General features: G+C 48.4%; 3 protein-coding genes across 3 annotated transcripts; all 3 read left to right on the top strand.

Moving 5' to 3' along the window:
- Positions 1-609: 609 nt before the first annotated feature.
- KY384_000147 (uncharacterized protein) lies at positions 610-2,844 on the top strand (the record flags this gene model as incomplete). Its single annotated transcript, XM_044808684.1, has 4 exons — positions 610-998; positions 1,056-1,421; positions 1,476-1,923; positions 1,975-2,844. The coding sequence occupies 4 exons, from the start codon at positions 610-612 to the stop codon at positions 2,842-2,844; spliced, it is 2,073 nt and encodes a 690-aa protein (XP_044665437.1).
- Positions 2,845-3,907: 1,063 nt separating this feature from the next.
- Positions 3,908-6,675, top strand: KY384_000146 (uncharacterized protein; the record flags this gene model as incomplete). The annotated part of the gene is made up of 2 exons (XM_044808683.1): positions 3,908-5,187; positions 5,286-6,675. The coding sequence occupies 2 exons, from the start codon at positions 3,908-3,910 to the stop codon at positions 6,673-6,675; spliced, it is 2,670 nt and encodes an 889-aa protein (XP_044665436.1).
- A 5,920-nt stretch (positions 6,676-12,595) lies between these two features.
- On the top strand, positions 12,596-13,248 carry KY384_000145 (uncharacterized protein; the record flags this gene model as incomplete). Its single annotated transcript, XM_044808682.1, has 2 exons — positions 12,596-12,745; positions 12,952-13,248. The coding sequence occupies 2 exons, from the start codon at positions 12,596-12,598 to the stop codon at positions 13,246-13,248; spliced, it is 447 nt and encodes a 148-aa protein (XP_044665435.1).
- Between the last annotated feature and the right edge of the window lie 1,157 nt (positions 13,249-14,405).

The following is a 14,405-nucleotide window of genomic DNA, read 5'->3' as shown; positions in this document are numbered from 1 at the left end:
TAGTGACTGACTATGAGCTACAGCGTGCTGTCCACTGGTCAAAGTCTCCGAGCCCTAGAGGCATGAGCCACAAGCAGCACGTGCGAGTCACTTTTTAGTTTGTCAAGATCGCTAACCCTCCGAGTCTGAAGTGATCCTACATTATTACGCCCTTCGCAAGGCTCTATGAAATCAAATGCACTTTGACTAGGCTACGAAGATGTCTGCTTGGTCATACAAGGCTGAACCTTCTTTGGGAAGGTTCTGTCGCGGATCATTTGGTGGCGTCTTTCCGCACCTGTTATCTTTGAGAATCTGCTTAGCCTCCCTTGGTGCATGAATTAGTGGGACGCCTTACAATCGCAATCTGCAGACCCCAGGCAGAACACGCGGTGACTCCTCTTGTTGCGTCCTTTTAATCCTTTTTCAACTTTCTGTCTTCACTTCATTCCAAGCACTGCGCGACATTTGTTAGTAATGAACTTATGTCCGTTTGGACATTGACCAGATGACAAGATATGATACAGACGTCTGTTGAAGGACTGAAACCGACTGCGTCGGCGGCCTGAGGATTTGGGGTTTTAAGGCCTTCACTTGCTGACGGTGGTCATGGCGAATACAACCAACAATATGACGGATTTTCCGAGTAATCTCACTAATGCGGTGGATATTGAAAAGCTCCTGAGCGTCAACAACTTCACATCGACTCTGTCCGGAAATCTGAACTGGTCGAATTGGACCAACACGCTTTCAACGCTCCAATTCGATCGATCGAAAACAGATTTCAGCATTATTCATCAGGCCGTCTCCGACTACTTCAAACCAGAAACCTTCTCCTTCGAAGTCCTGTGCTCCTATCCTATTAGTGGACAGTATGGCTTTCTCGGTCGACTGTCTTTTTACCTACTTCTCATATTTGCTTTGGTTCTCCGAAGGCATCTTTATCTGTCGACCGCCGCGCTTGGAACCGCAATGACTTACGCTGCAACCACTGTAGTGCACGCATTTTCCCTGCTTGTGTAAGTCATTTGTCTCTGCAACCCCTAAGACCCCCTAACTTACTGCAATGACTATAGCCGCTATCATTACCAGTTGCCCGATTTTGATGAAACAGCAACCACTTGGGTGAAAAAGGGCCCAAGATACTATGGTGATGTTGACATGGTGCCAATGTTGCCTATTCTCGCAACTGCCGCTGTCATGTTGACTCCTATTCTGAATTTCTCCACTGTAGTGAAGGAAAACGAGGCCAGGTCAATCGTGGTTTGGTGGGGCGCTTTAATTTTTGCTGGCTTATTGCCTGTGGCTATAGTGAATTGGAGAGGCGTCTTTCCATTCTTTGTCTACGGCCAGGTTGCCACATGCAACATCGGCCCACATGGCTGTAATTCCACAAGTCTAGTCAATACCACAAATGATTGGTCAAAAGATTTTTACAACAAGTGAGAAAATATTCCCGTCGGATTCAGACCCAAATAAGTGCTGACGCTGTTTAGGTGTCACTGCCGTGATACCTGTGGTTCGATCACCAACCTCACAGCTCCATTTAGGCATGACACAAGTATTCAAGTATATAATATTTCAGACAAAGTCAATTCATTGCAGCAGTCGGAATCCTTATGGTGGCTCTACACAATCAACATTCTCGTTCTAGTCTTTATCGGTGGACAAGGTGTGCTCGGACTTATTGAGATCAAATTACATCAAACCCAGGTCCGAGCCTGGATGTTTCGTCACATTGCTGGCCTGAAGCCGAAATCACAGCGCACTCTGTTCAAAGAAAAGTTGTCATATCATCTAGGAAAAGGAGTAGCGGCAGGCTTCTACATATTCTCCATTCTCATTGCTACTATTTGTCCCTTGGTCTTTATCAGTAGCGTCGTAGTGAATGAGATCATGGCATGGGGCTATCCATACGGTGAAACCTTTGATGCGATCGGTCAGGTAAGAACAGCGATATCGAGCCTAGCACGCTTTTTTACTAACGTTCCATAGTGGGGCTTTTGGGTGTCCGCACTTTTCGTGATACTTGCAGCCATAGTGCAGAAGTACAATCATGCTTGGATGGAGTCGATTGCTCTTGGGTTCAAAACGACACTACGCCTAATCAAATGCATCTTTGGAAAGGATACTCTTCGCTCCATGCCCAAAAAGGAGGAGCGAAATAAGCACAACAGCGCGGTGGAAAATACGAAGGCGTTTTTCACGCAATTGGCTAAGCCTTTCAACTACATCCGCTTCACATTTGCTGCTTTCTGGGACGCAATACGAAAGACGTGGGTAGACTTTCGAGACTGGTGGAAAGATCCAATCAATCATCCGGCTCAAAAACAGTCGCTTCCCATATACAAGATTCGGGAGGAATTCATGAAGGAGGCGAAGCATGTAAAGAGAGCCTTGACCCATCATCATGAAGTCGAGACGTCAGACAGCTCCGCACAAGCGTTGGATCATCACGAGCAAACAACGGCGCATGTGGAGGATCTTCCTCCAACGCCACCAACGAACACTCATACAATCCAGGATTCCCACGATCGTTTGACTCAGGACCCACATCAGCAGCGATCGCAAATCTCGGGCCATACAGAAAGCACTGATTCCAGCTCACCGGAGAACAACCACACGAATGGAAGTCCTGACATCAACACTAGTCAGGCCGTAGGTCAGCATCACTCTGAGCATCTAGACAACCCCGAACAAAGTGCAGAGGCGAAACCTGCGGTACCAAGACGTTCGAGTGATCGTCCTACTGGTCCAAACATAGCTACCACTCAAGGTGAGGGAATGGACCATGCGAATACGCCCGGGAATCGAGGCTCTATACGGGACTGGGGTTTGTATGAGCAGCATCGTTCTGAATTATAGAATTGGCTGGTTAATATGAAAATAATTCTGTCTCTGCGGATTCAAATTTCGTAATCTTAGTCTCCAAGGCAATATCGCAGTGCTTCGGCTTGCCCTTAGTCAGCTGCAGTGCCCTCCACAACATGACGGAACGCGATATCCAGACCAATCTTAGCGCATCCGCTATTTTCGTCGACGGAGTCCGCTGTCGTCCACTGTCCCTTCATCGCTTCGCCCCCCGCCAGCCTAGTCGATCCACTCGTTGCGTCGACTACAACCAGGCTGCTGCTCGTGCTGACAAGCAACCTGATTCTACTTATAGTAAGGGCATGTCAAGAAGTGACGATCACCGTCGATTTTTGATGAATGTGGTAGAGGACGCTGTGTAGCGTAACACCCCTTTGTCGGAGCAGGGGCGTGAGGATGTTTTGTCGCTTCTAATTCAGAGGATCGTGGAGTGCTTCGAATAGTACTAGGTCAGCTTGCATTTGAAGGTGGTGATTGGCGGGCTTTAGAGGACGTGAGGAAGGATGAAACGAAGGAGGGCAGGTGGAGCATGGGATGGAAGTGGAGGGGGGACTTGAGCTGACGAGGTGGGAATTTATGAATTCAAAGTGAAATTGCGTTGAGGCAGCTTTTATGTGTCTTATCTGTGATGCTCGTATCTTGGTAAAAGTCTTGCCTTATCCGTTATATTAGAGTCCTAAAAGGGGGTAGCTTCAGGGTTTTAAAACCCTAGTTTCTATAGCTTCTAGAGTAGCGACAGGGAGGCCAAGACCGGATCATGCCTCAATTACCCAGTCTCCAATGGAGGTGCAGTTGTTCTTACCTTCTGCTGTTTTGATGCATTGAGGGGTAGCACAAGCCAGGAAGGAAGCCTGCCTTGTCAATGGTACGACATGCGGCTCCTCTCAACTGAAGACTCCGGTAGTACCAGCCTTGTGCAGGCCATGCATGACCCTAAGGGACTGCGCCCCCAAGGCGTCTCTATGATCGATGCATTTGTAGCGACCTCACCAAGGTGGCCTATCTCTTTGCTCCTGACCATACGTGGCTACGCCCCTCGCTATGAGGAGTATACATCATGTCGTTCGGCGTCTCCATCAGCGATGTTGGCATGCTCGTGAAGCTTGCTTGGCGTACAGTCCAAAGCACACGACACGCTGACAGCGAGCACGATGAGCTTAGCTGTGCGGCTCTCAGCCTTCACAGTACCTTACGACGTCTCGAGGGGGAAGTCAAGAACCCAAAGAGCTTGCTGAACAAGCCTGAGGATCCGTACCGGAAAGAGGTGGAGGCAATTGGGTCAGGGTGCCGAAAGACCTTGACAGCTCTCGATAAGATATTGGAGAAGTACAGTAGCCTCAATGGTGGCGCAAGAGGCATACCAAACGTCTGGCAGAGGTTTCGCTTTGGTAATGAAGAGATGACGATCAAGGACATACGAGGGAAGATGATTTTCTACACCAGTGCTCTGTCGCTGTACCTCAACATGGTCTCTGTGGGCTCTTCCGGAAGGGTTGAGAGGCAGATGGAGGCTGCTGGAGGTGATTTGAAAGAATTGAAGAGCGCAGTCAATACAATCACGGCACATCTCATGAGCAATGCGAAAGAGGAAGGGTCACAGATGACAGCGTATACAGACGACGATAAGGGGGTATGGAGAGAATTCCGGAGAGAGCTTGTCAAGAAAGGCTTTCGGAGCTCGCTCTTACATAAACACAGAGGGACAATTCAGTCGTATGTCAATGAGCTCGGCGATCGTGGGATCATGGACGAGACAGAAGAGACGGACATTCAGGCCGCAGTCCTTCCAAGCGTCCTCGAAATGCGTGGGACTGTACCGCCCTCTAGTTCTATGGAACGATACAAGGCTCCATCTAAACCCACCCCGAGGGTAGGGAATAACGTACAACAAGAAGGACCTGATCAAGGCGAAGAACAAGAAGCCTCTTCGGCAGAAGACTCAGAGCTCACAGGAGACTCTGGGAGTGAGGTCTCAAAAGTCACTGACCCTGTTGAGAAATTAGAGAAAGAAAGCACGACCAGTAGTCTCCCCAGTCGCTCGAAGGAGGCCAGTGGAAACGTGCCCAGATCTCAGTCAAAAGAAAGCGAGAGGGGTGACACGGTTGAGAAAACTTCGGTTGATTCATCATCAAATTCAACAAAAAGCTTGGATGATGCTGAAGCCGCGCCAGATGGAAGAAGTCCTTCCCCCGGAATCTCAATTACCGAATCTTTAGGCACGCATAGAAGCTCCGTCAGCTGGATAAAGCTTTGTAGGGCGAAGGCTGATATTGCTGAAAGTAATAGACGGCAATGGAGGCAACGAGTTGATCAAGAACTCTTCTTGCAACGGGAAGAGTGGGAGAGATGGCGTTTCCCCAGCGTGTCGCATCCGAAACGCCGCAGCAGGACACCCTTTCTTCTTTCCTCTAAGCCTGGTCTATCTTTCCTTGTAGGTCCCAGGGGGTATGCTGTGTCTACGACGGGTGGGATGTGTCTACTCTTTTTGCCGACTTTGAGGTACGAGTCACTACACTCCAAGCTGCTACGACGATGCTCAAAGGCCAACTGTACGAAGGCATTGTTGACCGAATTAAAGAATACCTTGTAGATGCTAAGCAAATTTTGTATGAGATAGTAGCAGCTGGTCTATACGATTGCCCTGATGGGAGGCGTACTGATTGGGTCTACGCTCATTTGCTAGCAGATTCGGGCGAGAAGATGGTCGCCGGTGCCTGGTTTCTGAATTCAGGGTTGCCCTTTGGAGATCACGACTGGCGACAGCATATTCTCCAGATAGTGCGCGATTGGCTTACAGACGTCTTTTTCAAATTCTTCTTGGACCGAGACAGTGTCATCGTCAATTCAGCGATTCCAGAATCTCAACGAGCTAAGCTCTCAGGCGAGACATTCAAGAAACAAAAGGTCATTTGTAGCATCCCCACTATAGACCGAATACGCCGTGCATCGTACATGAGATTTGCAGACATCCGAATGATCGACCAGAAGATTACCATAACGCGGGACCTCTTGGATAAGGCATACTTGAAGGCACTTCCTGAAGAAGCCAGAACTGTGGACCCAACAACATTTCGATCACGTAGAGAGCTCCTCGGCTATGCATACCTGAACGCACAACTCGATGATTTTGATATCATAATGTTGACCACGCGTTTACGATCTCTGTGTGAAACGGTATTCACATGTATTGAAGACTGGCCTGCATTCCAAAATGAGCGGCTACTGGGGGCTTTAAAGGAGAAATTCGGAGCCTATGCACGGGAACAATGCGAATTTCTCCATAAGTTAGTATCTCAAACAGCTTTACCTGTATCGAATTTCAAATCGGAGATGAAAGGTAATGCATATGAGGGTTCCGATAGAATAAAGACCGGGTCTGAGGAGAAGACAAAGCATTTAGGGAAGATAGACTCCTTCGTTGACGGGCTAGTGACTCCAAGGATGCCGCTTCCCAGGCGTACTCATACATTCAAGCAAGAGCCTACAAAACGGTTGAACGGGTTATCCACTTTATCGAAGACTAGCTCTGAAGGGAAGGACAAGAAATCAGAAAAAGAAGGCTCGCTGACCAATGAAGCTGCCGGAAGCTCTCCACGTGATGATTTTATGACTTTGAAAGTGACAGATGACTGGGGTAAGCTTTTAGGTACGGGGGGTACTCAGTCGAAAAGCCATTCCAAGGAGTCGAAGAAGGGTTTTCAGCAAGATCCATCGGCCACTAAAGCCGTACCAGGCGCTTTTTCAGGGTGGGCTTCTTCGAAAAACAAAGGCAAGATCACAGGTATAGATTACACGCGTCGTGTAAGTTTTAAGAAAAGACCGTAAAAGAACGAGAAGAATGGATTCCTGATTCAGACATGCGGGACCTTTTCTACAATTCTTGGCGGGTATGGCAAGGGATTGAATCGATTCCGATGGTCTAGAGGCAAAGGTAAGTAAGCTACTCGTTGGAAATGTACCAGGCTTGATTTTGAAAGTCTCGTGTACTTGAGCTACGAGATAGCTTTTTCTGGATAAGGGAACTGCGGCAGGAAACGTCTGAAAAACACATCGAGATTAAAGCCATCTTCACTGCCCGCAAGAAATGATCCCAATACCGTGACCCAATCTAGCTTCTTGATTTGCACAAGAAATTCTTGGACCACAACCTGAATCTGTCGTTGACCTAGCAGCTTTGTATCTTAGCCTACGACGCTGACTTCGTTATTAGCTTCCAGCCCTTAATTCTACATGTGGAGAAAAGGCAACGTGTGTTTAGGACGATGTCACCTGGATATGCTTTCAATCCTCAACCGAGATGGGACAAAGGTCAGAATTCGATGCACAAGCTTCACACCTACCTGCCAGCGGTCATGTCGGCTGTGAGCACGCGATATTGCAGCCTGAGAGATTTTGGCAATACTTCAATGGCATGGATGCTCTCGACTTCTTAGAGCTGAAAAGCAGAAGTGAGGAGAATGCTAGAGCGAAGGGGTATGATCTGCATAGCTACCAAATGTTCATCTGGATCTTATGCTTCGACTATCATTGTTTGCGCCTTCCCTCGAGGGACTTCCCTTTCCTCTAAGTTTCATATTTCTCTCAGGCACGTCTCCACTGCCAGCAAAGCATTCGCTGGTAATTGCCCCTAAAACCTCAAACCTGTTCGGTCTTTCCTTGCTCTTGGTTTTCACTAGAACGCCGTCTACAATATCCCCGTCCAGCCGTGCGAATGTCTGCGTGGCTTGGTGCATGCACGGATTGTAGCTCATGAATGCCAGCATGAAAAGCGTATCCTCGCAATCTGAATTGGGTTCCGCGTGCAGCGTTTCCCAGTGAATGATAGTCATTTTGTCCGTTTTGCGTGTATGGAGAAAGGTGGGGGCATGGTGATGAAAGCGGCGAGAAGGTGCATCGAGCTTCAAGCGAGCCAGGGACGACGCGTCTAGGACGAGCGAGAGGCATGGGGCGGGGGTAGAAAGTCTTGAGACTGCAGGGGCCGAGGAGCCCTATTACCATTGGGGGTACTCACAGCGATGGTCAGTGAGTTGTAGTTGTATGAGAGCAGAAGCGAGGAACGAGAAGGGAACCTGCCCGGTATCTTCAAGGTCGGAAACTTTATTCCTATCCGCCAAAAGAGTATGGCTACCTTCGCTAGTCGTCACGATTGTGAAGAGGTGTCCTAGAGACAAAGAGTCAGCTTGAGAGCCGGGTATTGGGTGCATAAGGTCTTTGACCCGTTGAGGGATGAGGAGAGATTGGCGTGGATTTATCTCGTCGTCTGCTGGGTTAGTGGAGGAGGGGTGCCGTGGTAAGGTACGTGAAGGATCTGGACAGGGCGGTGACTAGGACTGTGAGGTGAGCGGTGAGGAGGCGAGGTTTGAGGTGCATAACCTTCTTTAGAGGGGTGTGACTGGATTTGAAAGGTGCGGTGCGGGTCAGGGTTTGACATGATTGAGAAAAATTGGCGGAAAGGTGGCGACGAGGTATCTTATGGATTGTCGAGTAAGATCTGTTACTCCACTCTCCAACGGGAAGAGGACCATATCAATATACGAAAAGTTCTCCCCCTGTTTCTTGCTTCGTGAAAAGAAATCTTGCCTATTCTTCTCACTCGATTTCCAGATCTTCGCTCCAACAGAAGACGAGCCATGTAGTCAGCTTGTCACGCGGCAGGCAGCCCGCTGATCTTCATGTAGGGTCTGAGAACGGAACTTGTGGATGATCGTATGGTGCCTGTCCTTGGTCGGCATTGAGCTATTGCAGTATGGCTGTTGGGACTTGAGGGCTTGGTATCGAGGACCTATCTGAATTGTGGCCTGCTTCTGTAGATTAGTCGCACTCATACTGATGCTATGGCGAAACTGACGCAGCTGGCAATGAATACTTCATAGGCTGTTGTAGGGAGTTGGTGAGCACCCATGCAAGGGCGAGCGATGATATGCCTATGACTGTCGTTCAACCTTTTTCGGGGTGAGAGGTAGTCCCTCAGCATCGTTGTTGAATTTTGGTCATCGCCGAGAATCTGTATTCTTTTGGTAAGCCTTGCTTTTTCGGGCTCTTTCAATTTGACTCATGATTCAATTTCTTTTTCATGTTGTTACAACCAGGTCAGGACGATGCTCTGTTAGCTCGTAGCTCGGTTTGCTCCGCCCTGAATGTCAGATTCAGATCGAGAGTCGCGGCTTCTGTATTCTGAGGATAGGGTTGTCGAGGCTTCTATGAACCCAAAAAATATTGGAAGACTGAAAAGGTGGGGCTGCAATATTCTGCGTATCTGTGGACGCGATGTGACTGCCCATGATGGAGGTGAGCTTGAGTGACTATCCGAAGCGCTTCTAGTAGGGATCCCTCAAAGCATGACTGAGGACATCGTGAGAGGGTCATGATATGTTTTCTGGAGAGATGACGACTCAGCTTACTGTGATGGGGACTTCTTCATTCTTTCGAAGAGAACACAGAATATTGTTGGTGTGACGTCCCTCTGCCATCCCAAAAACTTGTCCCCATAATTGCTGCTCGTTCTGGAGGGACATCAAAAAGGCTTGAAGACAGTTGGTGATCAACCATTGTCTATGAGTAGGCTCGGGATGGTTGACGTTTGGTAGCCACACAGTTGTATCCGTGGTAAACGGGAAAGTGGGAAAGTGGAGAGGGTGGTAGGGTGCTGTGTGTTGATTATCAGGAGAGTCTTTTGTGAGATGAGATTGTAGTAGGACGACTTGAGAGATCTGTTTTTGCGATCGAGGGTCGAAGCCATGCTTCAGATGAGATTCCTGGTGTTCATTGAGGCCTGTCAACAATGTAGTTGAGATGCTAGTATATGAGGAGGCACCAGAATCCCGTTCTTTTGCTGAGTCGTGTGTGTGAAAGATTCACTTTCCCGTATGTAAGACCATATACCATTCTGCTCCATTATTCTTGCTGCGTGTGCTCATCAGCACTTTACGAAGCTTTGTTGTGGTTTGTCGTTTTGTCCTTGGCACTGAGTGATCGTTCACGAGCAAGCTCAGGCACGGGTCTGAGAAGTAGGCTGTTGAGGCTGACATTGCATCGAGAATGTATTCGAAGAGTCTTTTTCAGACGGTAGTGTGATGAGGAGAATACTGAATAGATGGGTGCGGACTTGTCATTAAGTGCTGTTCTCAAGTAGAAAGCAATACCGTATGATTGATGATGCTTCCAGGCTTTGGGTCAAGCGACGACGCCCTTGACTGATGAATAATTTACTTAGGCAGCATAGGGTGTTGACAAAAATGTGCTAGCGTGACACGAAGGCAGTCTCGATTGTGGCGAATATTCACCTGGGAAGACGGAATTCAAATCACTTGAACTCCATTTTGTTCTCCTCGCACATGACTCTCACGAAGTAGAGATCAATCGAAAACTTGGTATTGTTCGGACCAGGCAAATGCGCTGATCACGGCATTTGCGCCTGCTTCTTGCCTGTCTGAACCTACAATATTGAAGAGAATTCTGTTCCGACGTATGAACCAGAAGGCATCACGATCCACGTATAATGTTCTCAGGGTTCATTTTCAGGATATCCCGTTCACCACGCCTAATGTCTCATTGGTACTCGGCTTGTCCTGTCTAGATCCAAGCATTATTGCTGCAAGCAAGCTGTCAAGCGGATGCACGCTGCGAGTTACCGTGGAAATATCTCATTACCTAGGCAAATGTAGATCTGGCCTTCATCCGAGCAAACCTGTTCATCTACTAAGTTGACTACAAGACAGCTTGACTCATCTCAAGGACATGCATTTGCAGTGAGATGTGGGCAATAATTGCACTGCCATGATCTTGTATGCCTACAAAGAATACGAGGCGGATGGTAATTTCAGTGGAGCGCCCGATCAAGTGGATACATCAGATATCTATTCCCACACAACCATACGGACAAACCAAGAGTATCGCCGATACAGAATCAGATTGGGAAGAAGACATATCAGGCATACACTGAAAATTTTGCGTCCCTTCACATTTCTCATGCTGCTCATGAAAGATGGCCTAGGAACGAGAATGAAGCTCAAATCACGAGAGGTAGCGATGCAAGCCTTGAAAAGCCTTCATTATGACTCTTTTCGCCTCTGTCTCACGGAGATATTACCGTCATCTAGCGTGTTGCCCGTATCACAAAATCTCCACGCCAGAGCTCCAGATTGAAAACTCAACATACGATGAGAGCTGGATCCGTCTTTGGTATTAAAGCTTTGAACAATGAAGCCGAATCTCACTTTTCGGCCAGATTCCAGCTGGACACTTCGTCGCTAGCGGCCAGTGATTCCTTTGCTAGTACACAATTTGACAAGCCTAAGTGCCTCACCAGATTGTCTTTGTCATTCAAAAGACAAACTACCTTTGAACACCAACGCCGATGAAAATCACACTTTGCAATACTGCTTAGCCTGGTCATGAGAAGCCTCTGGCTTTATCCGAAAAGATAATCTAAATACGCAAATATTCGGGTGAAGTTTGTCAGAGGCAAACCGTATTGATAGCATGAAATTGACTGGCGAAGGTTTGCTATACCTTGGATTTCCTACATTGTGCCTGCTTGCTGTGCTCAGAAAGCCCGTGAATGGTCAGAGCAAGGGGAAAGACTAACAAGACCTAGCAACAAAATTATCATGCCTTTGAGCCATGTTTGCGGCGAAGGCATCCTCATTGCCCCTCATGAGCTACTCATCAGTAGTGGTTACCAGGTTGCCTTACAATACCTTCGATTTGGAGGTTTATAAAGTCCAGTTGTCCATCCTTCTATTCTGCTTCTTCTAACCACTTACATTCACACACTTTTGGACGAGTTCACTTGTTCGACCCTTTCAACGCCCTAGACCAGCTTCTCTGGTGTTCTCTTAATTTGACGATGCCGTAAGTCTCTAAAGTTCCAACGAAACAGCCAACGGTTACAAGCGATGCTGACGGTTCATAGTCATCGACGTCGCCATCAGAATCATGCATCATCCCGTGATCATCGCGAGCACTCTCAAGACCGGGATTATTCCAGGTCCAGACATCAGCCACCGGCACGTTTTGGGCGTAGGGACGACAATCAATCCGAGCCATACGGCAATCTTCGTCGCCCGCAACATACTTCAAACCGACACTTCTATCCTACGCCATTCGACACTTGGGCTAATGCAACTGATACGCACGAAAGATTTCGCGTAGGGGAAGGCGGGCCCACAATCGTCTTGACGAGATACTATGTGCCCGCAGAAACAGCTGGGAATCAATGGGAAGATGACCTGGTTAGAGAAATGGATAGGACCAGCTTGTACGGAACATCTTCAGGAAACAACTATGGCTCGTCAAGTGGAAGGCAATTGAGGAACGCGGATAGCAGGTTGGGGCCAAGGACGGATGGCCAAGCAAGAAGCAGGCACGCTGGGCGCGGATATGGAAACAGCACTTCGCCGGTCACGTATGGCAGTGTCGGTCAAAGACTCCATGGGCGTCAATCCAGAGATGAAGGCAGATCACCTTACATATCAAATAGCCGACACGATGGATCCCAACCTCATCGTCGTCGTCGCTAGTGCGTCTACGTCACTCCTTGCATTATGAGTAGGACTAGCTTGTCGATAGAAAAGGGGCTAGATCTAGGGCTTTTAATTTCTTGGCAGCACGCGTTCCTGCGCGGTGTGAGTTCCACTTTACACCACTCGTTCCAGAAACACGCTGCTCCTCATTGCTCTGTGTTTACCAATCCAACTTCCTCAATACGTGCACGTAACCCTAGTCCATTCTAATTGATTCGATCATGGGCGACCGAAGTACCAACCCGACTCAAGGCGGCGTCGACCCCGCCACAAACCCTCCTAAGGGCAAGGGCAAAGCAGACCCACAGGACGTGAGCATGGGCGAGGAGGAAGATAGCACCTCAGACGAGGAGACCGGCGCTGAAGATGATGTATGCTTACCTCCCCTATCCTATCATCTATCATCGATTATCCCTTCTTGAAGTCCATCGCATCTCGCCCCATGCCCCACTTCCCACTTTTCAAAATTCGTTGCTGACCCTGGTACTGGCGCGACATAGGCACCCGAACAGCGTGAGTTCTTCCTCGCATGATTATTGCTCAACGCACTTTATGCACCTTCTCTGTCGTCGCGTAGCAAAAAATCAATTCATGGCGAGCCCTCAATTCCCCCTCCAGCTACTTCCTCATGACCGAGTTTGTTGCATTGCAGCAGTCGCTAAATGATCAATCCGATCTTACAGTAGAAGAGGAAGATGACGACAACATGGAAGAGATCGACACGAGCAACATCCGCCCTTCTCGTACGCGAGGAAAACAGATCGATTGGCGCCAGGCAGCCGAGAAAAACAAGGACGATCTCGGAGACGAGGATGAGGACGAGGACGATGATGACTTCGAGGGAGGAGAGGAGGATGAGGAGATGGCTGGTTGATCGGGAAACAACAGCATCTAAGGCGAAGAATCGGGGAAGAAAGGGCGGCTATGTGTCACTGTGAATATGTTATGCGACGGTCTTGATACAGGCTCATGGGCACGGGAGGTGGTATGAAAAGTCAAATCTTGAAATGCATGCATCTTGTGCCACGGGGACAATTGGGAGGGTGTGGGATCCATTAGGGTAGAGAGCAGTACATCATCAATCTAACAAATTACGATCTGAGGAGGCAAGTATAGAACACTCTTACAGTCATAAAGACTTCATGACTTGGGTCTCGATCTCGTTCATTTGCTTACGCTGCCCTGCAACGAACCGTTGCTGACCAATTGGCACTAGCGTGGACTTGCCTCAATATTTTAAATCACCACCAGACTCGTGCTCCATCCCACCGCTAAAATAGCCTAACAAGAGATGTTCTTTCTCTTCCAAGATACCTTAACATACCATAATGCCGAGCGCACATTCGTTCGCTCACTTAACATAGTGACATCAAACTACGCTCTCAATGACAACAGAATCCACCCGAACACTTGTTTGCTCTCAAAGTCGCGACTTCCCACAAGTGCCAGCTTCTCCCACTTCCTCTTGATCTCTCAATCTCTGACCTGGCAGCAGGACGTTAAAAGGCTCCTCCTTCAGCTGCTGACGATTTGACTCAGACTTTCACTACGTGGGAAAATCTCGATACCTCAGACAACGCTTTTCCGGATGATTTCACACAATACTGTTGGGGTTTAAGCGAAGAAACACTGAATGACACCTTTCTGAAATGATCCTCGCGATTAGGCTCGAATTGTTGAGGAACAACCCCAAACTCAACCGGAGCTACAAAGAAACCCTGCGATATTTTGATTAAGCAGCGCCTGCTCCGCTTAAGTCTCGATATGGCCCACCACCTATTGATCTCCAGACCCACCGTTGGTCAGGTAGCGGAAAGCTGCTGGACTCCGTCCCTTAGTCCTTGGAATAGCCATGGTATGTTCCTCAGTTCCTTGCATGTATGAGCGTCTAACTTGACCTCCGGTCCGTAGGGTATACGATACAACGAAGACGAGCCTGTTGTACAGCCACAGAAAAGCTGGAAAGCCAGTCCAATGGGCTCTCGACAGCACCAAGCCGATCTCTATCACCACTCCAGGGCAAGACCAGAA

This window comes from Bacidia gigantensis (assembly GCF_019456465.1).
Source record: "Bacidia gigantensis strain McMullin 20006 chromosome Unknown contig_49, whole genome shotgun sequence".
NCBI classification, from domain to species: Eukaryota; Fungi; Ascomycota; class Lecanoromycetes; order Lecanorales; family Ramalinaceae; genus Bacidia; species Bacidia gigantensis.
This window is presented reverse-complemented; position numbering and strand designations above follow the sequence as displayed.